The 25,278-nt window shown below is 37.6% G+C and overlaps 2 protein-coding genes across 3 annotated transcripts in view; both read left to right on the top strand.

The window, feature by feature from the left end:
- Window positions 1–6,146, top strand: part of LOC139973309 (uncharacterized) — an 11,650-nt gene extending 5,504 nt beyond the window's left edge. Inside the window, exons 2-3 of the mRNA XM_071979903.1 lie at window positions 3,339–3,403; window positions 4,292–6,146. Of these exons, the coding sequence (XP_071836004.1) occupies window positions 3,372–3,403; window positions 4,292–5,831 (1,572 nt within the window). The 5' untranslated portion in view covers window positions 3,339–3,371 and the 3' untranslated portion in view covers window positions 5,832–6,146. The remainder of the gene's footprint in view (window positions 1–3,338; window positions 3,404–4,291) is intronic.
- A 3,194-nt stretch (window positions 6,147–9,340) lies between these two features.
- Window positions 9,341–25,243, top strand: LOC139973308 (uncharacterized). 2 transcript variants are annotated; one of them, XM_071979902.1, is made up of 8 exons: window positions 9,341–9,782; window positions 12,511–12,701; window positions 18,184–18,343; window positions 21,747–21,950; window positions 22,437–22,520; window positions 22,789–22,854; window positions 23,226–23,307; window positions 23,835–25,243. In XM_071979902.1, the coding sequence occupies exons 2-8, from the start codon at window positions 12,513–12,515 to the stop codon at window positions 24,919–24,921; spliced, it is 1,872 nt and encodes a 623-aa protein (XP_071836003.1). In that variant the 5' UTR covers window positions 9,341–9,782; window positions 12,511–12,512; the 3' UTR covers window positions 24,922–25,243. The 2 variants fall into 2 exon arrangements, with proteins under 2 accessions (XP_071836003.1, XP_071836002.1); XM_071979901.1 differs by lacking the exon at window positions 9,341–9,782 and adding an exon at window positions 9,833–10,024.
- Window positions 25,244–25,278: the final 35 nt, after the last annotated feature.

Here is a 25,278-nt window from a genome sequence, read left to right on the forward strand (position 1 = left end):
TTCTATAAGTTAGAATAATACGCGAGTTTGCCGTAAGCTGGGCGATGTGTCACGATAAATGGTCTAGCCATTTAATCAATCTTACATGCTACAGTATGTGGGCGTGAAAATGTTAAAGGATTAGTTTCAGCAAAAATTCATTTTCTTTCTTTGTTGATATTCTATATCAAACCTCTGGACATAATCATAAACTCCCATGGCCTAGTTGGTTAGTATGTTCTTATATAAAGCGGGAGGCCCAGATTCGAATGGTGGAGGCTGGAAAATTTCCCTGTTTTCCAACTCATTAAAATTTCAAATATATATATATATATATATATATATATATATATATAAATAAATGTATATATATATATATATATAAATATATATATATATATATATAAATAAATGTATATATATATATATATATATTTATATATATATATATATTTATATACATATAAATATAAATATTTTATAGATGGATAGACATTGTCTGTGCCCAAAATACTCTTTTGAGACTTTTGAGATGCACTGGATTGAAATGAAACTAATCCTGGGTTCGGTATGTCCAGTCTACTAAATGTAGGTAATTAATTGATCTGGTTGCTAGCCACAGATTGCTGGCAGGATATGGAGACTTATTTGACAACTTCAAGTGAAATAACTTATACTTTTCATTTAGGCCTCTTCCTGAAATTAGGCAAGTATACCGTACTGATTCATATAACGAAACCGTAAACCGTAGTCTTTCAATATTTGCTTTGTAATCTCCCCATCAAGTTTTAACTGTTCATGTGCTTTCTCTACAAAAGACAAAGAAAGTTAAAACACAGTGTGTCCTTTACCTACTCCTCCCCTGCCGCTTATCCCCTTCCCTGCTCCATGGCCCTAACTCTATACTCATACCATGTACTTAATTTCTTCGCTTCCTATAAATAACCTTTCTCTTGCTCCTAGCAACTGCTTCTATTCCTACCCTGTACCTATTTATCCCATTCCCCTAACATATCCCTCTCATGCTCCTCCCCAACCGTCCTCTTTCCCTAAACCTCCTTTCCCTCTACTCTTACCCTGTCCCATTCATACCCTGTCCCACCCCCCTCCCCGCCCCCCTCCCCGCTCTTTCCTAAGAGACATCAATATTGACCAATTCAATACTACAAGTTAGCATGCATTCTCGTCAGAACTTTTTCAAACATGTCTTGGTCATCTGTGAAGGCATTACCACTCTCTGGCATATTGCACCTTCTACTTACTTCAACATCTCTTTAACGTCTCTTTAACGTCTGGAAATATTGTATCGGCGCATTACTTCGAGAAAAGTGCTTTTCAAGCACCTTTATCCACTCGCTATAAACTATCTACCAAAAACACAAAAGAAAATAGAAGGAGGAAAGTGCCGCAGTTAAAAAGTGCAAACGCGACAGGAAAACAACTATAGGGTTTTAAATTATGCCATGTCAGCCAAGACTTTTCCAGGCATTTTTATTGATATATTTTCTTTGAAAATGTTGCCAAGGAGATGAAGTTTTTTATTGCATATGTCAATAAAGCCAAACAGGAGAATGCATGTACTTGCAGTGGCGTATAGATAGGGTTTCAGGGGGCCGGAAGTTCAATAGTAGAAGAGGTTGGGGCCCTTCACTCTAACTTCATTTGACACCACGCTATAAATGTAACCAACAAAAAAAATCGACTAAGCTCTGTGACTCTTAACTGTGTAAACTATATGTGATCACGAGGGTGTTACTTTACGTGGGGTATCCACAAATCTCTTCGAAAAGGGAATACCCGCGGTCTTTGCTCAGTGAGTAGGATGATGAGCATATGATCATGATGATCATGATGATGAACACATGATCTTATCCTTACGATACAACAGGAAAGAATGTGAAAGCTATGATATGCACGTGTCACAAGGTACAGTGTTATATAGAAAGCAACGACATTATACATCGAACACATCATAAATGCGTAAGTGAACTGAGTTACAGCTATCAGGAACCTGTTTCTTAATTAAGGTATCATATATAATATACAAGGGCGGATCCAGGAAGGGGTGTGGCCCTGATCTCGTTGAACCCCGACTCCAATGTTGGGGTCCACCCTCAGGAAAGAAAACACTAAATGGAATGAAAGGGAAGTGGGGGAGGTGGGGGGGGGGGGGTCGGCGCCTGATATTTGTACGCCAGCTTTAAAGAGATACCACACCGGCAAAGTTCCGCACGTAGTCTACCGAGGTGTGAAACTGTTAACTGGGGCAAATGATTTCCAGTTATATGTTGTAACTTCAAGTTGCCACACAAAGACCCTCTACAGCGTGAATGTCGGAAGCCTTGGGGACGAATATACCAGTTGACACGTGTGAACATTACATCTGTAATGATGTTCCACATGTTACCAAATGTATGACATGATGTGAATGTGACGCCTTCAGGAGAAAGGTATACAGGTCCCCGCACACATACAAGTCCCCCACATACATACCGTGGTGTGAATGTTACATCTTTAGTAATGTTCCACATGTTACCACATGTATGACATGATGTGACTGTGACGCCAACAGGAGAAAGGCATACAGGTCCCCTGACACATACAAGTCCCTCACATACATACCGTGGTGTGAATGTTACATCTTTGGTAATGTTCCACATGTTACCACATGTATGACATGATGTGGCGCCTATAGGAAAAAGTCATACAGGTCCCCGCACAAATAAAAGTCCCCCACATAGATACCGTGGTGTGAACGTGACACCTGGGATAATGTTTTATGCACATTGCTCCATGTATCACATGATGTAGATCATGTGACACTCAGTGGTATAATTCGGTTAAACAAGTGCACACACTTACCGTGATGTGAATGTTACACAAAGAATGTCAAAGATACAACGTTATGTAAATTACCACATGTTGGCTATGATGTCAATGTGACACACGAGGTAATTACGTTATACAAGTTCTCATCAAAAACATACCAAAATGTGAATGTTTGGCACCTGGGATAATGGCATACATGTCTCCCCCCCCCCCCCCCCCCTCCACACACACACCTTAGTGCGCATATGTGGCACATGGGATTATATTATATATACAAAGTCACCTACCATAAAGTGAATGTTTACATTTAAAGGATCGACGATAAACATCATTCCTACATTCAAAGCTTAAATCATAGAATTCTTTACTTTTGGAAATTATTGCAAAGGACAGCGGTTTGCATAGGCTTATATTATTTTAAAAAAAATATTGCAAGAGAAGGAAAGAAATTATGCCTTTGTTGACAGTTTTCAGTTGTTGATTTAGGTTATACATAGTTCTTAAATACTTTTTTGTTCTCTTTTCTTCAGATAGGGTCACCGTTTCATAAATCTTGACGTAGGATGTTTTGTGGGCTGTGTCAGACTAAGAAGAGGTAAGAAATAGAGGGGCTTTTAATTAAAGTAACAAGGAATTATATAAAAGATTTCCCAGGTTGGTAATAGCACACATTTGAGATACTTCATTGTGCCTTCGGTTAAACCGATAACTTTCTCGATTAACTTTGTTTGTTACTGACATGTAATAATAAGTCACACTATCAAACTACAATTTTCGTGGGTTACACTCTGTCCCGCCTTCTTTCGCCATCACCCCCACCCCTCCCCCTACCCGCGGCTGGTAGATTGACTTGGATAGAGTTTTCAAAATTAAAATTGAATAAGCGTACTCCATACGTATTACGTAGATCAATGTTACATACATGCAGGCGGTCGTCAACACTGTTCACTGGAGTCTATGGCTAGCCAAATATGCAACAATTTGAGGTAAAAATTTGAATAACTTCTGAAGAGTAAACAAATGCTACCTGTCTGAGCCCGGGTCCGATTCCTTGCAAACTATGTTCGAGTCCTAGTCCGGCGGGCTCAAGTACTCCAACTCTGATGTACTTTCCTTTAAGATTTTCAATAGTCATAGAAATACCTTACATAGACTCTCATAGGACATTATCACGGTGAAAGAGGTACGGCTTGAAATGACTGCAGAGGGCGGATCTAGGAATCTAGGAGGCAGCAGTCTGGTCGAGCCAGAATGAGAGCTCACACTATGTCAATAGGAGAAATAAAACGTACATGGAGACTGATGGCGAGAGACTGCAATATGCCTATGGTCTATAACATGGCGTCAGACTATAATCAACCTGAATAATGTTTATCTTTCTTCAAGATGAAAAGTATTATTTATTCAACTTAGTAAGTTTTCCTATAAACGATACTGATTTCGTTATTCGTTTTTTGTTTTTCTGATCACCTCTTCTGTTTAGCAAGCGTAGGAAAGAGGGATATGACGTCGCCCAAAATGGGTCGATCCGGAAGCAGGCCAGTGCAGACAGTGCTGCATACCACGTGATGGATCCAACTCTAGAACACGAGGGGGACAATGCAGACCTTTACGAACTCGTAGGTGATAAAAAGACTAGGGCAGACGATCGAGCACCACCGAAGAAACCATTTGAGGAAGTGGAAGATTACGAGCCCGATTTGTACGATGCAGTCGATGGAAATGATGAAGTAGTTTCTGTGACAGGAAGAAAGGAAGATGAAGATGATGATGATGATGATATTTCATCACTGACTGAGTCAAACATGGTGAAAAATATCGCATACGAACCATTTCGAATCGGTTCTGTCGAACAGCCAGCCACGAATGATGAGCAAGATATTTATGACCTGGTGGCAGATGGTGGCCAAAATAATGGCAGACTCGAACCGACGGTGCCACTCTCTAGACCCTCCGAGAGACCTGCCACAAGAACTCGTGTAATTTGCAAAACTATGCCTAGAATAGGTGCGCCTGATATGGGTAATATAGCGCTGTCGGCGGCGTCGAAAGGCAAAGAACTGTTATCCCGGAGGAAGACCTCCCCAGGAGCTAGTATTAAGAGTCAGCATAGTTACAAGAGGCATACATCTTCCGAAAGTAGCGCGCCTTATCGATCCAATCAATCGGTAAGTGTAAAAGATGACGTCTTTGCCAAAAGAAGCTCATCTGTAAGTGTCAACTTGAGAACTGTAGACGTCGAAATCAATTCTTTATTATCGAACGAATTCGAAGATAACGGATCCGGGATTTTATCGACAGAAATTCCAGAGAGTAGACAGGATGAAACGGCAACACAGGGAAATATTGATGTAGATGTTGATGTGGATGTTGATAAACATTCTACTACTGGCAATTGGCAAAACAAACCAAATGAAAAACCGGCCGTTTCGAGGAAACCTTCCGTGAAAACTGTTAGCGTTCATATAGAAACAGAGATTTGTGACATCGTGGATCCAGATGAAGACGTAACAAATGAATCAAGCGATAAACCACAATCTTTACCTCAATACGAAAACGTTACATGTGAGAATTTCGTGGAAAAAGTTGGATTTGAAAAAGAAGTCGTGAATGATCAAGAAGAAAGCAGAGAAGAGCTTCTAGTAACACAGGAAGAAGAAGAAGAAGAAGAAGAAGAAGAAGAAGAAGAAGAAGAAGAAGAAGAAGAAGAAGAAGAAGAAGAAGAAGAAGAAGAAGAAGAAGAAGAAGAAGAAGAAGAAGAAGAAACTTTCGACCACCATGCAATCACAAATGTTGATTGCGGTAACAACAATACAATCGAGCCGAAAGAGACCGATAGCAGCCCAGTGAAGGACGAAATGAAGGACGTAAGATATGACGCCTTTGTCTTTTTCACTCCGCAAAGTCTTTGCCAAATTGAGGAAGACATTGTTACGCACGAAACGCTTCATACGCCTGAGATAAAATACGTTCCAATTACCAACGTCAAGAAGAGAAAAAACATCAGACGTTTCTCTTTGTGAAAATTTCTTTGTGAACAATTAGAAGACAAACAAAAAAAAACATAAAAAAGGAGAAGAAAGGAAGAAAGATCGCATCATGAAATCATAACATTGTTCAATATTTTTTTGGACAAAACGGTTATGATTCAGACTAAAGTAAATATAATACGCCCACTGTTTTCGAAAGAAATGGGACTAACCACAAGGCGTGTAATTACTTTCAAAAAACGTACTTATTTTCCTTTGGAATATCTTGTGGCTAATAACCGGTCAGTGTCATTTATAGCAGTCGTCCACATCAGCCACTCAGAGTGAAACCGACTAAAACAATGAAAACATCGGTTTGGTAAAGTACCTTGATAAACGGCTTTTACTGATTTGAGGGGAGGGGTGGAGAGGGGTGGGGAGGGGGGTGGGGAGATGGAAGGGAATAGCGTGAAAGTCCATTACATCGGATGAAAATTCAATGAGCCGACTTTACAGTTTGTAGGCCTATATACATACTGATGTGATATGTGCTTGTGTTTGGCTTCACTTGCCTTGCAACTCAGTCAGGCGACGTGCATATATCAGTGTCTCGCACAAGAGATATACGCTGGTCAGCACGAGTACAAGGGCTTGAGTACAAGAAGAATTGAGTACGGGTGCACGGCTCTAAACTTGAGTATACTTAACCTTGTACTAGTATATCTAAAGTACGCCTCGAGTATACAAGTGTACCGATAGCTGAGCACAGGTAAGAGTACAAGTATAGCTATGCCATAATTAAGGCGAGTACCAGTGCGGACTCAAATTCAAGTCTGCAGGATAGTATAAACTATAGAATGAAGTGATCAATATTCAACATATCCAGTACAATACATCCATACAATACAATACAATACAATACAATACAATACAATACAATACAATACAATACAATACGATACAATACAATACAATACAATACAATACAATACTATGCAATACAATGCAATACAGTACAGTACAGTACAATACAATACAAAACACACAATAACATATCCAAACAATACAACGTCCATATAAACATATACGGACACTAACACATACACAGTTATTGACCGAAACTGACATGGATGCAGATATGACCTAAATCGTTCGAATGGTTAGTTTGATTCGAGCTCATATAGAAATGATGATATTCTAGCCCTACTAAAAACTCTGCAAATCTGTTTTTTGTGTGCATTGACTGTTATTGACATTTATGCATATGTAATATATACATGTAAATAATGTAATTTTTTGTCCAGTAACAAAGGTTAAACATATAGTAAATATAGTTTCAGTGTACCACATTCATTAACGTATCAGGTTTGAAATTGTCAGTTCCCTGCATGGAGACTTTCTCATCAAGATAATGGAGAGCGTTGTGGTGAAGTGGTTAAGGTAGTGAACTTGTGACCTAAGGTTTGCAGGAGTTAAGTGGTAAAGTCACAAGAGAGGGCCTTGCCTTTTAACTGTTATAATGGATGTAACTGAATTATTAAAACACATTTTACATAGTCAAAGAACTAAATAAAATCTGGTGGATATGAATATTGAAAGAAATATGTAATGTACCTGTAAAAATTATGTTACATTAAGCGTTCAAATTCCATCAGATACGAGAGGCATAAGGTTTTCATATCTTCCAAAACGAATGAAAAAGATGCAAATTTTGCTGGTAACGAATCCCCACAGTTGTAAACATTAACAAACGTTGGCCCGAACTTCTTATATATAAATTATAGGTAATAACCTACGAAGCTATAGCCTTAGTTATATCACCTAAGATTCACTTTTAGGGGTGAGAATAAGCATTCAAATTTGTGTCAAAATGTGACAAAATTGATCAAGATGTCAGACAACTGCTTTGACATAGATGTAAATAAGTTAAAGATAAATTTATTAAGAACATAAGTATATTGGTATACTCAGCAAGTGTACTTTATTCCAATTGAAGTTGTCATGAACTTTAGAGATTTATTAAGGATATATATGCCCTTAAGGCTATAGACTGTAAATCGCCTCGCGTAACGTAGCAGAATGTAGCTGACAGTTCAAACCGTTTCGATTTCGTTTGATACTGGAAAACTATGATTGTAATATGGTAATTCATTTCCATCATTTCAAGCTTCACTTCACTTCAACTCAACACTTCAATTAACACCGAAAAAGTCACCGGAAAATGACTCATAATTTCATTTTCGCTACAGTATACATGTGATTATGTGTAATATATATGTATGTATATTTATGTATATATATATATATATATATATATATATATATATATATAAATATATATATATATATATATATATATATATATATATATATATATATAGTTGAATTCTGAATATATATATATATATATATATATATATATATATATATATATATATATATATAGTTGAATTCTGAGCGTCGACATGTTGAGAATCGAATTCATTCATTCAATGATGGTTTAAAAACAAAATAAATGTTGATATGTTGTGCATTCTATTTTAATTTGTTTTATATTAAACACTGCTATTAGTGTCAGGATATTCCTATATACCAATTAGTTCTGTGAGCTTATGATAAAGTGGCTTAACATTAACATTTAAGTCTGCACTGAGGCACCGAACTCATCATGAAATTAGCCTTAAAGGATCACTACTGCGGCCTGGTTAGCATATTTTAAAGCTGTTTATCTTGAGAAAAGTAAATTAGTTAAACAGAGTGATCCTTTAACTAATTAAGTTAGCTGATTAATATTCATGCGGTAAAAATATATATGAGTTTTGTTTGCCTTGATCTTTCGCAATATAATTTGCATAGGTTTTGTAAACTTGTTGACTAATCTCAAAAATAATAGTTTACTGTTGACCGTCACGTGTAAATTGGACATTGTTCTATTCGCCACAAGGAAGTATCGCTCTTCGTAACTAATGATTCAATCATATAATGCTTAATTTAATCCCTTTACAAAAAAGATAATAACCACTTCATCATATATAATAACGATCGATTCTGGCGAACATAAAACAAACAGTTCGGTTAGAATCTGGTATGCAGATGTAAATTTACTTTGACTTTATTGTGTGTATATAATTATAGTCTTGAAAATATCACCTGGTAGACAAACTTAAAGTCAACTCTTTCGGACTATAAAAATGAAATTATTTACCGTTGAATGAATAATTTTCCATGTCATATTTCCATTACCATGCAGATCAATACGGTAAGTTAAGTACTCAAGTTTTATTTCCAATAAAAAAAAGAAGAGAAAGTAAAATAATATTTGCCCTTCCATACATGTGCTTCCATGTGATAAATACTACAACAACAAAAATGTCTGGGCGACAAATTTGTCACGACGAATACGACCAATCGTTACTGCGAGGATATAGTAACTAGTATATAGAGCACACTTCTAAAGTACTTATAAACTCGACCATTCAGTAACACCCTCTGCCCTGCCCTGCCCCCCCCCCCCCCCATTTATTTGAACTAATAATATTATTAATAATCAGGCAGGTATTTTAACTGAGAGATATATGTTATGAAACACATTGTTATCTTTCTTCAGTGAAAGATATGCGTGTCCAATATATGCACTTAAGACTAAACGCGGCCTGAATATCTGTTGAGTAGGAGAACACACACTTTCCCTCCCTTCTCCAGCCAATACCCGCGGAAATTAGCCCGGGTAATGGCTCTATGACCCATAACGCAGCACACTAGTAGCGCAGAACGTATTCCATATATAGACCTACATACATTAATATATTGTATATATGTTTTTCTGAATTTCACAATGTGGAAGACTATATGACCGGGGTTACAGAATGCTGAATATTGGCCTATTATTTAGTAATTGCCAGCAATATAGAGGGACGTTTTTCATGACCTAACAAGAATATCAACCTCACCCGTACCTGACATCTAAATCTCATTCTACTAAAGCCTGCACCGGAAATGACGAAGGTGAATAACTTCCGGTGTTCTTATGTTTCGCCTAACCCCAGTACACAGATATATATATATATGTAGAAATATACGATACGCTATACATACGCTTTTATTTTAGCGGTATATAAGTTAATGAAAAACATCACTTCGAGAAAAGTCGCGTACGTTTGAGAAAATGGCAGCAGTTTCATCTTTAGTACTCAGACTATGGAAATTTACAATACTAATTGTCCTCTTGGGAGTTGCTTCCGTTAAAGGTAAGACATAATTATGACGAACTATACCAAAGGCAGTTCAAAGTAACCCGTATAAACATATAGCTATACGTGTAGGCAAGTTTACAATACAAACCATAGGGAAAGTGACCTTAAAGAAAACTTTAGGAAGTAAAGTTAACTTAGGCCTATACAAGTTATATCTACTTGCAAATAAATTAAACTATATAGCAGTCATTACCAACCATGGGTCTGCCAGTATGACAATTAATATTTTTAATGGTAAAAATGCAGTAATTATGTAACTTTCACGAAATTGTCCTTTTTCAGCAAGAAGTTGTAAACTTCCAAATGGATAGTGCACGATTGTTTATATCGCGAGACTATATAGTCCTATATATATATATATATATATATATATATATATATATATATATATATATATATATATATATATATATATATATATATATATATATATATATATATATATATATAGTGTGTTATCCCTTGAGGATAGTACCGTCGTACATGCTAGTGTGTAACGTTCCCTAATTAGTATAGGATCTTCACGGTCATACGACAATGCAGCTTGAGCAATTGCGGTGATGAGAACGAATGGGTTAGAAGTATTTCACATGGTACTACAACCGTTGATTTCCATTTCCATTTTCCATTCAAAAGAATGTGCTTAGACGGAATTCTAGTGTTGATATTTCATATTCCAACGAAACAGGCAAACTTGAGTACTAACATGTTTCTATATAGCCTTTAGTGTTCTGATACCGGATATATTATATGCAGTGGCTTTCAGGGGACAAACAATGATAATATGAAACCTACGTACAGAATCTTTGAAAGGTGTACATGTCCCCATACGTCTAAGAGGACATGATGTTGTTAAATTAAGAAACGGAAATTTATTAGGTCAATAGAAGGTTTAATATATATCGGTATATATGTTTTATATATAGGTTTTATAATATGTTTTTATATTATGTCCACGTCAGTCTGATCTAACTTGCACATGTGCAGAACTTTACCGTGTAGGTCAATGCATCTTCAGATTTGGATAAGCCAATGTACACCAATTGAGAAAAGAAACTTTTTCAACGTCACTAGAATGTTATGTCCACACAATGTTATGTTATGTTATGTTATGTTATGTCCACGTAAGACTTATCCGCCTGCATACGTGAGAAAGAGGACATTTCAATGTTAAAAGAATGTTATAAATGTCCCCATTTAGCTTAACCAACATCATTCTATAAAACCCGAATAACTGCTTACAAAACTGTTCGACGTCAATAGAACGTTATAAATGCATGTCCACGTAAGACTTATCAGCCTGCATACGTGAGAAAGAGGACATGCCGATGTTAAGAGAATGTTTTAAATGTCCACATTATCCAAACCAACATTAGTCTAAACCAACGAATAACTGCTTAAAAACACTGTTCGACGTCAATAGATCGTTATATATGCATGTCCACGTAAGACTTATCGGCCTGCCAACTTGAAAAGAGGACATTTCAATGTTAAGAACTTGTTACGCATGTCCACAGTTAGCTAAACCAACGTATACGTCTGTGAAAGGAAGAGACAGTTTCCAGGTCAATTAATAGAAATAGTCACATGAAGTGCATTGATAGCTTCCTATAGTTGGTCATATCCGTGTCCGTAGAAATCAAAAATTTCCGTCAGCAAAATTGAGCACATATAAAATATCACGGAATTCGTCATTGCGGTAATGTCCACTTATTGATTTCCATCGAGAAACAACCATTACAGAAGTATCATAGAGCAGAGACTACTGTGTACACATATTCAAGTGATATTTACATGCTTTACATGCATATATTTACTAACAATATTGTAGCTCTGTATTGCATGGGAAGGAAGAAGAAAAAACGGAACCTTGTGCAATACTTATTAACTAGTTTCCACTACGTTTGTTTTTTCAAGATAAATCTCAAAATATTGATTATACACAAACAAAGAAAATTTTCCTAACTCGAGTATTACAACAATGAGATATTCGTCAAAAGTTTTAATTTGCAAATATCTTTTATTATATATTTTGTTTCTTTTGGAAAAAAAAGAAAACGTATCCGGAAATTATTTTCATGCATAAGTTTAAATAAGAAAGAGATTTAAGGCAATTTGAGAAAATATAGAAAAGCTAAAACATGTTAGGATAATGAAAAGAAATATTACAATTGTTTTAACCAGTTTCCAAAGAATAAATCACACACCCGGGGCAAGACACATAGCTGTGTGAAGAGATGTATAAACTGCTAACATTAATTTTAATTTTAATGTAAAAGCTTTTAGAAAAGGAGTCTTTTCTCCATTTTCGTCTTCAAATGAAAGATTAGAAAGTATTACCTATCTTGTGAACAGCTCATATAAAATCCATCTTGCCTAGTAAGAAAATGTATTCGTTGGCCTAGAACAATATTCTAAGAATAAAATATAGGCCGAATACGTCTTACATAATTATGCATCTTTTATATTATTTTAAACAGGAATGGGTTGTCAATGCGGAAGTAGAAACTATGGTGGAACAGGCGGGACGGTGACGTCACCTAATTACCCGAATAACTATGCAAATAGATGCCGATGTACATATGCCATTGTTGTGGATAACCCATACCGAATCATGTTACAGTTCCGGCATCTGGATTTCAATGGAAACTGTAACCAAGATTATTTAGAGGTAAGAAATTATGCAATCATAATTATATCTGCTGAAAGTTAATATAGTTGTGTAGGTTTAACATATATATGGAAGGTACTGCTTGCAGCTATATAATTTGACCCTTGACCCGGCATGCCCAGCCCGAGTTGTAAAACGCCTACTATTAATTTAAATCTCTTTTCACATGTTGACTTTTCTTTTCTCCATGTTATGTAATTGATGGACACCGAAACCACGAACACTTTTCATATAAGCCAGTTTCGCTATTCTGAAACTTGAACAAACATTGTTGTTGGCATTGAAGTATTTTGTTGTCGATTTTTTTCCCCATCTCTTTTATTCAAATATCTCTATCTATCAGAACATATAAAAAGCAACATTAACGAATGGAATACAATCATTTACTTGTAACATTCTCTGTATCGCCGGAGCTTACGTTCATCGTTTTCTTCAGAATTGAATATTCATGTTCATTTTTTATATTGTATTTTGTTGTCGAGTTGCCTAATTACATTATTTCACTTTCTAAGATATATCTTGGGGAAAACCGGGATTACCTTTTACCCCAACTGGTATTAATCCTGATGTAAGAGGTACCCACAATCTGTAAAGTCGCCTGGGAACAACCCCAACTCGGTCTTGGGCCATTCACCGATTTAACCAGTACATATGAACGCTGGATAAACGTGGTCAGGGTCAGATAAAGTCACCCCTTGCAGCACAATTATTCCATCTCTTTTGGCCAAGTTGTGCTGGTTACACGTGGCCAATGTGATCTCTCATTCCTTAAATTTAATGATAAGATTGTATCAATATTTTAATCAAGTCGGTTTCAAAGGAGAGATTTATGACGCATTTTAAGCATTCAAAGTTTGATATCCTTCTTAACAGTGATGTGTTTGGCCTTTTTTTGTAAATTTTGGATGTACATAATGGCCGAAAAAAAAATGTTTTACAGATTCAATGAAATTGAACTTTGACCTTTGACGCCCTCACGCGTACACTAAAGTTCTAACAGTGAGTACGCTTATATAGTGTTAGCCTAACCTTGATAATATTCGATCAAGTGATTGCATAATTACAACTTGCACAACTTCAAGCTGGAGTATTTTTTTAAGAGGACCCTGGATCTGTAAAGATGACAGTAAGGTCACTTCTTTTCTTTGTTTACTGGTACAAATTATCTTTGCTTTCAGTATTCTTCCTTAAATTGCCATCGCATAATCAAGATAAGCACGTACGCTGGTTGGTTGGAGGATAAAATACCCCCGTCAATATAATGACAACAAAGGCTGAACGTTCCATTATCTTATATAGACCAGTCATTAAAATATAGTTCTTAATTTTATCACGAAAGAACGACTGAGTTGTTACGAAAGTAAACCTACTAAAGAGAGAGTGGTGGAGAGAGGGAGAGAAGTGTGGTGTAATTAACATCTCGTCACGTCAATTCGTCAATGCTCAGATAATGGCTGACGCAACTGTGATCGCAACCGAAAGCGCGCCATTCCCGTCGGTTTCAGACGTAACTACGACAACCACTATCGTCAATGATTTTGTGGTATTATGGGTCATCGTGACATATGTTGTCTTGATCCTGGGTCTGGCTGCATTTCTGCTTAATTCATGTTTCCTCTACGTCATAATTAAACAACGTTCTCTGAGAAGGACACCTCTCGCTGTCTATCTTGTTGATTTATCGTGTATTGATTTCATCACTGCTACCATGTACTTGTGGCTTGCAGTGGCCAAGCTGTGTACTTTATCGAAAACCACTGAAGACAAACAGATCTATCTATTGCCCTTTAACGTGTTTGTGTTATGTTTCCGTAACTCTTTCCAAATACTCTCGTCGATACTAATGATCTGCATTTCATTTGAACGCTTCAAAGCTGTCTGCAGACCGATGAAAACGGTGACGTCACCAACGAATATACCGAAGCTCGCGGTTATCACCGCGGTGTGGACTGTGGTACTTTTCTTGGTATTCAGTATCGCGATTTTTGGTTATTTATCAGCTATCGAAACCATTGAACAAATCAATGTCACTATTTGCAACGGCGGCTCATGTCAATTGACTACTTCGGACATTTATTTAATTGACGTTCCAGTCTTCAACTATGGGTTGATCGGTTTGGACGTTGTCACCATGGTAACATCGCTTGCCGTCTTCTGGTTCATCATCGCAAAACTGAAGCGAATGCCCGACTTAGGTGCTGCATCGGGACAAATCCACCGGGATGAGCAACGTAAACTAACTAACATGGCGCTGGTAAACAATTTGGCATTCGTCGTACTTGTATTTCTACAAGACGTCACGTTTTGCCTGGCAGTTTGGATTCTGAGCGGCTCTCCAAACTTGAACAAGCAAGGTGAATTAGTTTACTTTTTGCAAGGCATTTGGAACCTGTTGAATTCATCTGCTAATCCTATCGTATATAACATTTTCGGTCGTCAGTTTCGGCAAGGTTTTCGTGACACGTTTAACCTTTCTCGCAGAGGATCTCGAAGGAGCGAGTCGGGACGGTCGACGGGTAATAGGCCTACCTCCATTGAGGAAAGAGGAGCGGCAGATACTGTTCATGATGGAGGAAAATAAACAGCAAGGTACAAATGATAATCTTTCGTGTTAAGTTATAATGAAGATACTCTAAGCTCTGTAAACAGGGGCGTATAGTTTGAAGAGGAGCAAGGGGAGAAGGTCGATTTCGAGACCCATTGTAGTGACTGGTCGAGCAGTGTTCCGAAAACTCGGGGCACCGACAGCGGAAATCTGGTTTTATAAGAACAACCTGTACGCCCAGAGACATAGAAGGCTATTTGCGATTCGATTGTGTGCATCATCTTTGTCTGAGAGTGCAAGGGAGGGTGGAGGGGGTGGGGGGGGGGGGGTGGGGGCTTGATAAGGGGTATAGTGGGACAAAGCCTGTGATCTCAAAAGCTACATCATTTTCAGATATTTCCTTGTTTTCTCAACAACAAAAAACCTCAGCCTAATAATAGATATCACTCTTGACCTAAAGTTCTCCATATATGCCAAAAAATTGGTCAATGGTTTCATATTGTCTTCCTTCTCTATTTATTCATACACGCTTTCTATTGCTCGCGTATTTATGAGTGTAGAAACCAGTCTGATTCTATTTTTTGTTTTTGTGGAAATCGTTCATGGCGGTTAACTCTATCACTTATTGACAAATAATGATGATTTGGTTTGTTTGAATTTGTGTCTCCCTTTTACCACGTTTTTCATTCACGTATGAAAAAGCAACAACAACAACACTCGAATAGATCAAAATGAACTTAAACTGTGTCTTGCATTTTATTCATATAAAGTTGTCTTAAGGCGGCATATATGCGTGTAAGAACAGGTGGGTCGAAGGGGCAAAGAGGATTGGTCTGCATATCGAAATTCTTCGCAACTTTCTCTTTCATGTTTTATTTTGCTTTTGTCCACCCTCTCCTAACCCACCCCACCCCCCCCCCCCAGCGCCTCTCAGACTTCGTTCAATATTTTTAAAAGTCCGAAGATACGTGTGTGTTGGGAAGGGAAGGGGAGGAGGGTTGTGTGTTGGGTGTTACGGGAGTTAAATCTGACCATCTTGTTCCAACTTACTTGCAACAAGTTTATGACAATAGATTGGCTAAAATATAATTTACCATTCTCCATTTCTCAGGGGGCTAACCATAAAAATGGTAATATAAAAACTGCTTAAACTCTGAATTCTTCAACAAATTACAAGATACCTTTGAAAGTATTCTTCTTACATCTTGGAAATATTTAATTTGTTGTTCGTTCTAAACTTGGTTATCAACAGTGCTCATATTCGTTACCGGTATCAAGTGTTGCTATAGACATAGGCGTAGGAGCCTAATTTGATTTGGGGGGGGGGGGCTGTAACGACTTGCCCGATAAAGATAACCAAAATTTTTCGCGCGCTACGCTCTCGCTCAACATTGTAATGTGCATATCATATAGACATTCATCGGTTATTACGGAAATCATATGAAAATAACCGATAAATGCCTATATGCACATATGAAGATGTTGAACGCGCGCGAAGCGCGCGGAAAATTTTTCTTATATTTTCCGTGTTATTACCCTTCCATATTGGTTATAATTATTGGGGCAGTCGTTACAATCATAATATCAGTTTAATCATTGAAAAAACACATTGCAAATTATTCTTCTTTCGGTAGGTGCCCGAAAAATTCTCAGCATATTGCCCGAATTTTCCCCAAACAAACAGAAAAACACACTACAAATTTTTCTTCTTTCAGTAGGTGCCCGAAAAATTCTCAGCATATTGCCCGAATTTTCACCAAAACAAATTGAAAAACACATTGCAAATTATTCTTCTTTCAGTAGGTGCCCGAAAAATTCTCAGCATATTGCCCGAATTTTCCCCAAACAAACAGAAAAACACACTACAAATTTTTCTTCTTTCAGTAGGTGCCCGAAAAATTCTCAGCATATTGCCCGAATTTTCACCAAAACAAATTGAAAAACACACTGCAAATTTTTCTTCTTTCAGTAGGTGCTCGAAAAATTCTCAGCATATTGCCCGAATTTACACCAAAAATTTTGGTAGGGAGGCTGCAGCCCCCCCGTCTCCTACGCCTATGGCTATAGATACTGAGTTATCTCTGACGACATACAAGATACTCTTCCAAAATAGACATTCCGGTGACAGATAATGTGAAACTTACCATATATGCAACCCACCCCCCCCCCCCAAAAAAAAAAACAGGTACGTAGTTGAAGACTCCAATCTCAATATCTTTCCCATAACGACTCATGACAATTGATTAAATATAACCTAAATGTATTTTGTCTAGACGAACCCTTCCACTACTCCAGGAAGTACATCACAGCGGGTGACCTGTGATGTCATCCTGGTGGATGTTTTGCAAATGCTTTATTTTCCTATTATAATCTCCTTATTGATTTGTCCGTGAAATGTCAGCCTCATCTGTATTTAGAATGTCGTCAAAATGAAATATTTTATTCCTCTGTGAAGCACTAATGATTCAACAATTGTAAAAGGGAAAACGAATATATATATATATATATATATATATATATATATATATATATATATATATATATATATATATATATATACATATTTATATATTTGTGTGTGTGCGTGCTTGTGTATATGTGTGAATGTATATATATATATTTATATAAATGTACGTGTGTTTGTACGTCTATATATATATATATACATACAAACGCATACATATATATATATATATATATATATATATATATACACATTTATACAAACACACACACACGCACAGAAGACCCAGATATGAAGATAGTTTCCAGCAATCAGCTCTGTTCCAGCCAACAGCATCAAATTTTAATTCATAAATACCGCACTCTATATAATCCTTTAAAATATTTGCATAAACATGTTTATTAATATATGATATATCCAATTCGTTAGTTCATATACTTATTTCAAAATATAAATCTCTGATCTGTCATCAGGTTTACGATGGACTACGAAGAAGAGAAAACCTGCTGGCTCGGTTTTGTTCTAGAAATATGGAACTAACGACAGTGACGTCACAAAGCCAAACGTTACTTCTAGCTTTCATCTCTGATAAAAAAAGAGTAGCCAGAGGTTTTAGAGCGAACTATTCTATCGGTATGTTACGTGATCAAACTCAAAATTCAAGGGTGACTGAAGGCATGAAATGTTCATAATTAGTTTGTAGACAAAAAGCCCCCCCCCCCCCCACCCACCAACACCACCCTCCAAAGAAGAAAACGACATACAGACAGAAAAAAAAGGTGGAGCGAAAGGACAGAGAGAATAACATCTCACCATTAGGCTACGGAGATTGGACACCACGTGCTTGTTAGCCTGCATGGTAGGGTGCTAAAGCCGTCTGGTCTAAAAAGGGCCCTGTTTGCTTCAAGTTTTTAGTTTTGCTATGCAAACTTGTCAGCTTCAAATGTTGTTACAACCAGTGGCGTAGGAAGGTACTTTTGAGTGTGGGGGCTGAAGACTGATGGCCGGCCTGGGGGAGGGGTCTAAGGAGAGGGGGTGTCTCCCCCCTCCCCCTTTGATTTTTGTTGCATTTCCAGGTGGCCTCAGATGCAATTTGTTGCAATATAGCACACTTCAACACCCACTCCATTTTGTAAATAATTTTGCATTTTCACCTGGCCTTAGATGCAATTTGGTGCTCCAAATGAGATTTTTTCTCATTTGGAAATGAAAAAGGGGTTTTCTGACTTGCGGAGCGGGGGGGGGGGGGAGGGCTGGCGCCCCTAGCCCCCCGGTTCCTACGCCCTTGGTTACAACGTAAACGATATGTATCTATAAGAATTGAATGCAGATTTTTACCAGGATGCTTAGATTATCTTCTGGGTAATGATTTTATATATATAAGAGGTAACTAGTTTTATGTCACCAATAGTAGGCTAAGGCTTAAAGTCACATAGCCTAATTATTATCCTTCGTCTTAATGGTGCACGTATGAACTATATCTTGTTAGCCTAGTTCCCCCGACCCCCCCCCCCCCCCCCATTGCACAGATATACGGAGGCCTGACCATTCGCCCATAACAAACAAACAAATACAACAGATAAAAACAACAAATAAACAACAAACCAATACTATATTTGGAACCATCAAGAAACCTCTTTGAGTATTAAGATGACTGATAAAAATGATATGATTAAAATTGACTTCAAAAATTATGAAATTGAAACTAAGGCCGAGTATAGTCGAGTCGAACCGAACCGATGACCCTGAATTTAGTTCAGGATAAGGATAAAATAACCGTTTTTAAGGTGAAACTCATTTCATTTGTACCTATTCACATCCTGCTAAAAACAGTCGATTATTAATTCAACGATTAATCCTATGAAAAAAATGCTTAGGCATACAACCTGCATTGAATACTGAGAAATTATTTCATTGCGTTGCAAGAGTGAAAAAAAAGAAGAAAAAAAAAACAAACAACTAACCTCTATTGGTAAGAATCATCGTGTTTCCATAGCAACTGACTGGTGCATCCAATGAAAATGCAGATAAGTAGAGCTTGTCTTATACCCAAAGTTATCCACATCTCCGCTAGCGTATATCCATAGAGAAACGTTCTTGTTATTAAACAAACAAAAAACAACTGTGAATTTAAAAGAATGCATTTTCGGCCGGATGCTTACAATTAAGCATGCAATTGTCTTAATAAGGTGCCATAACCGGTTGGGCACATTGGAGAAAAAACAACGTTTATTTCCAAAATATTGGTAACTTTTTCTTAAAGAAAAGTTACCCAAGATAGACCTTGGTACACGGACACCAAACAACTCGATTCACTCCACACTAAAGGTCCCTAACCAAAAAGGCCAACTTGTAATGTGAGCACAACGTTTTTAAAATAGCTTTAACCCTTCATCGTACAAAATTAAAGAGGATTTCTTACGGATTAGCAGCTTTTAATCCCATTGTTAAACGGAATGACAAAATCGATAAATTTCTTTCAACCGAAATGCCTGAGATTCATCCATCGTTACGAATATTTGGAGTTACTACTACGCATGCGTGTGACCATCGCAGTTGCAGATAAAGTACATTTATTTTGTCCTTTCTAAGACGAAATAGAACAAAATATTTCGAGATCATTTGAGAACATGTCTTCATAATCACAATTTGTAAAATTTGCCCGGTTTTTGCCAGTTGAATATTTGATTTCAAAGACATGAAGTGCAGGGTTCCAGTAGATGGTTACATTGTCTATTTCCCACCCCACCCCACCCCTACAAAATGTAAAAAAATAAAAAATAAAGTTCTCAAGGGTTCGTTTTAAAAATATAGTCAAAGTAGCTCTTTTTTTGCTTTTATCAAACATTATTCCATCTCATGTTGAAACCGAAGATGAATTTTGTTTTGTAGAAATCACACATTTCTTTGTCCTTTCAAAATTGATTTTCAAATACCCATTTAATTTATATTTGTAATGTGTTGCTTTGTTTTAATTTTGTATCGTATTTCGTTTTCATAAGAAAATATAATTATTTGGTTTGTTATATCTTTGTAAACGTTTAGTTGCCATTAGTAAACTACAGAGAAAACACTAAAATCAAAATAATACCCGTCTAAATATCGAACAGCAATTGATTACTAATTAAGTTTGAAATATTAGGGTCACTAGTAGCACACTGTGACATAAAGTACCACTTGATACAATAGCCTTGTGTTGGCGACAACAAAAACCACTTACAAAACATCTTTCTCTTTAAACCGATGGTGACCCAAAGTTTACAATGCTTGAAACTTGCTGGTTTTTGTTTAATTACTTAATTTTGAACAAATCATCTACAGTGTTTCTCGGCACCAGATCAAATTGTTTTATCTACAAAGGAGCGCTTGTAAAGTGTAATGCCAACTTTCCACGCTGATTCCGTTCGAACAAATGACAAATCATCGTGCAGACAATTAGCATACACTTTTGCCGACCTATCAAATACACGTCCAAAATATGAAAATTCATTATTAAACTACAGAGGTTAATCTTTCTGAAATTGTTATAGAAGGCCCATCGGGTCCCAGACTAGGCATAGGCACTTGGTTTAAAAGAAGAACGACTGAGTATTCCCAGTTATTAATCATCTACATTATGCATACTTAAGAGATAAGCCAGTAATACACATTGTGTTCAGGCGCGTAGCCAAGGGGGGGGGGGGGGGGCGAAGGGACAGCCGCCCCCCCCCCCCTTGAGCATATTTTTCATTTTCTTTTTAAATGTTTTTATGATATCGCTAGTATTTTCAGAAGGGAAAATGCTAAGATGCAACTTACAAGGCCTGGGAAGTGCCATTTCCAGCGATCTGGGAGGCATTTTTAGCCAAAATTTTCTTGTACGCTTCGCGCCAACCACAGTAGCGCTAAGCTTAGATTTCGCCCCTCCTTTGGCAAATTCCTGGCTACGCGCCTGATTGTGTTGAAGTTGTTGGTATGGTAGGGAGCGGTTACGTTGTGAACATAAACCGAAATTGTGATTTGATGTTTGGCCCGTGTATTTTCTTCGTCTGTGCAGTTGTACCTACGACACCGGTTATGCCGACGATGTCGATATCTTCACCACCGCCGACATCGAAAACCGTCCCTGGTGTAGTGACGACAACAAGACCTCCTACTACAACGGAAATTAGCTCGTCTACGTCACCTATAGCAACCACTTCAACCTTGACCTCATCATCACTGGCGCCTTTTACAAGCGACGCAACTTCGATAAATTCAGGTACTTTTTGTCCCTTCCTTCGTGGATCGCGGATAAGTCATAAGTAGTAATGAAGAACTTGTTTGTTCGAACTTGGGTACTCGTTTTTTTCTCTAAATGTAGTCCAGAGGGTTGATGTCCCAAGGGTGAAAGTGTAGTGAGAGGGTGAGAGTGGGGGGGGGGGGAGGTGGGCGTCGTGGAGATGCCAGAAGCAGATGATAAAGCTGTTATTAAACGATCGTGTGTTTGCTAAGCTCTCATCATATAATATTATCAAAAGAATTGTACTTTTGTTACAAGCAAGAAAGCTTTGACGAAAGAAAAAGATTGTTTTCTTAAAAAATCCCCTGAAAAAAAAGGAGTAACAGAGGATGACAATACCTGACGTAATTAAATTCTCAATAGTTTCATTTTGTTCTAGTATCACAAATGTAGTAACTCGCTAGCTGTGTTTATTTTTCATTTTATCTGATTTTTTTATTTATTTTTTTACTAATTCTTCGACAGATGTTACTATTTCCACAAATTCTCCAATCATTTACCAATCCTCAACCGTTACATATCACGTGCTTACAGACGTACCGAGAACAAGTAAGGAGGTTGCATTTGATTTACTTTTTTCGGTCAAAATGGTTGTCAATTATTTTGCTGCAGTGTTTATTAATAACCAAAAATACTTTATGTTCCCTAAACACTTATAGTAACCATTTTGGTGAGATCTTACTTTTCATTCACGCAATTTTGTTTCGGAAGCTGGGACGGGAGAAGTGGGTGGGTGGGTTGGGGGGGGGCGGGTGGAGTTTATCATTTGCACTGTAAAAATCTGTAAATATAAATGTTCTTTCGTTTCACTATGCAGCAACCCACAGTGACTTTGTGACCGACGAGTTTAGTGCAGACGCTCAATCGACCATTGAAAACTTCGGTAATATTAAAAGTAAACAGTAATTAAAAATATATATATTCATATGTATTACGAATTCAAACTAGAATTCTTAAACATTATAGTTTCTTGTTAAATTTGTACTGGCTCACCTGGGGGTGGGTGGGGGAGGGGGTTTGGTGACACACAAAAACATGGATTTGGCACATAAAGTCGTTCCATTTGTTACGCCTACACCATTAACCCCAAAACGGTTAACGTCACCTGAACACCCACCAAGTCAAACCCCTACAGTCCTCATATTTTTCGTGTGGGCAGCTGGACGTTGAAGGTTTAAGTGGTCGAATCTTGTCAAGTGGTGTGGACATCGATATATAATTATATCGCTCGCATAATTTGTTTTTAATTTGCAGTATGGATGTTGGCCGCCATCATCTGTTTTGTGTCTTTGTTACTGGTGGGGTTGATTGCGGTCGTTTGCTGCGTCAGAAGCAGGTGAGAATATACATATATATCACTTAAAACAGTGCCGCTGGATTTGGCATTTTGTAAAAAACATGAGCGGAAGAGGGAGGGGGGGGGAGGGTGATCCTCCCCCAGAAAACAAAATAGTATACGTCAAATGGTGCAATCTGAGGCATGTGTAGACGATAAATTTTGTCTATATTTTGGGTCCAAACGCAAGTTTGTGCAAATAAACTATTTTTCTTTATCTATGTGGTGTACACTTCCAAAACCCCTGGATCCGCGCCAGTGGGTGAGGGTGTAAGAATATGTGTTCCATCAGTGTGACGAAATCGAAGTTCCAACTCCATACCATTTAGTCAAGGGGAAACAATACGAAGTTCCCCAGAGTTGTGATCCACCTGTTACCTTTAAGGGGAGTTTAGTAAAGTCCAGTGGTAAATATCCTTGTGTGACTGATGAGTCCTGCCTGACTGATGATTAATTAGAATAAAAATGAGCTTTCTGTAATTTTTGTCCGAAGTTCAGGAATGTTTTGATTTTTGCTTCATTCTTAGACATTCAAAGAAGGTGATGGCCGGTAACGACAATCGCGATATACCGTTGGATACTTTAGACGACGATCCCACGGTTATTGTAAACCGTACCTACCAGTCATCTGACGATTTTATACAGAGCAATGTTCATTCACCAAAGTCAGATAAAATCAGCACCAATTCTCCAACTCATTATTCCAGCGCCGATGGAAATTCCGCAGTGTATAATTTTCCAGAACGACCGGTAGGAAAACTGAACTATCAGACAACTAACAACGGAAACCGTCCGACAGCCGATTCCAGCGTGAAATCGAGTCGTAAGTACGCTAAAGTGTCCAGTGAGAGCAAAGGAGAGCACATTTACCAAGATGCAGGAATGAATGAGATTGACAAAGAGGAAAATCAGTATGCCGGTATAACCAGTCCAAATTCAGCCAATTACCAACTACCCGACCCTAGTTCCACAACAGCATACGATTTCCCGGTAACCGGTTTTTCTACCTCCCCCACCCTGCCTCTGACAGATAGTCAACTCGCAGCAGGTACTACAACACTGACTACTCACCAAGAACTGAAACACATGGAAACGACTTCATCCACAGATGAAAACCTTCTATCTGGCAAAACCACTGAATATCGCAAAACTGATACAAATGAATACGAAGCGTTGTCGGTTAAACAGAGTGCTTACGAGCGGGCTGTCCATCCTAGCAACGACAAGAATGGCCATTATTTACAACCAGATGTGTTGCCGGACGAAAAGAAAGGTTCTGGCATTCATGATTATGATCAAGTGGCTACTTCTGAGTATCAAACGATAGACCAAAGTGTTGCGAAGAACGGGGCTTCCTCTCAGATACCTGGTAACGATACCTATGACGTAGTAAATGTTATGACGCCCAATAATACAGGTCAAAGGTCAAATACCCTGCGCTCAGAAAACGATGCATCAGCGTACGAATCTTTTGAAGATTTAAAAAGGCAAAGTGTGAGTCCAACCGTCGGTGAATCGGGGTACACAGAGTACAAAACCGATGGAAAAGGAACGTATCAAGATTTGAAACCAGAAGAAAACCCGTTATTTGCTGGGCGCAAATTTGAAAGATAAAATTAAAAAGAAGACAAGTTCCACAGAATATAAATATCATCACCATTTTCATTTATATAGGGCGCCGCCAAATTTATCAACTACAAGAGACATATGAAATTAATGAACGTTGTACCGCGTGTAAATATACTTTTCATGCTTGGCATGAATCCGTTATTACCTCGTACTGCCCGTACTATTGTATAATCGGTAAATGGCATTGTCGTTAACAATCTGTAAATATTTTCAGACGGAAATACTCTCATACCAGATACACTCATATTGTGTTTTTGCCCCATGGTGCAAAACTTGTGTGTAAAATGGAAAGATTATTAAAATAACATAACATAAATAACTAACAAACAAACAAACAAAAAC

This window comes from Apostichopus japonicus, chromosome 9, assembly GCF_037975245.1.
Source record: "Apostichopus japonicus isolate 1M-3 chromosome 9, ASM3797524v1, whole genome shotgun sequence".
In the NCBI taxonomy this organism is placed as follows: domain Eukaryota; kingdom Metazoa; phylum Echinodermata; class Holothuroidea; order Aspidochirotida; family Stichopodidae; genus Apostichopus; species Apostichopus japonicus.

Excerpts from the sequence above, each read along its gene's own strand:
- LOC139973308 (XM_071979901.1), top strand. The coding sequence starts at position 9,943 with ATGGCAGCAGTTTCATCTTTAGTACTCAGACTATGGAAATTTACAATA. Across the intron at positions 12,702-18,183 it reads GTAACCAAGATTATTTAGAG|GTTTACGATGGACTACGAAG; the intron begins GTAAGAAATTAT and ends ATCTGTCATCAG. Across the intron at positions 22,521-22,788 it reads TACAGACGTACCGAGAACAA|CAACCCACAGTGACTTTGTG; the intron begins GTAAGGAGGTTG and ends TTCACTATGCAG.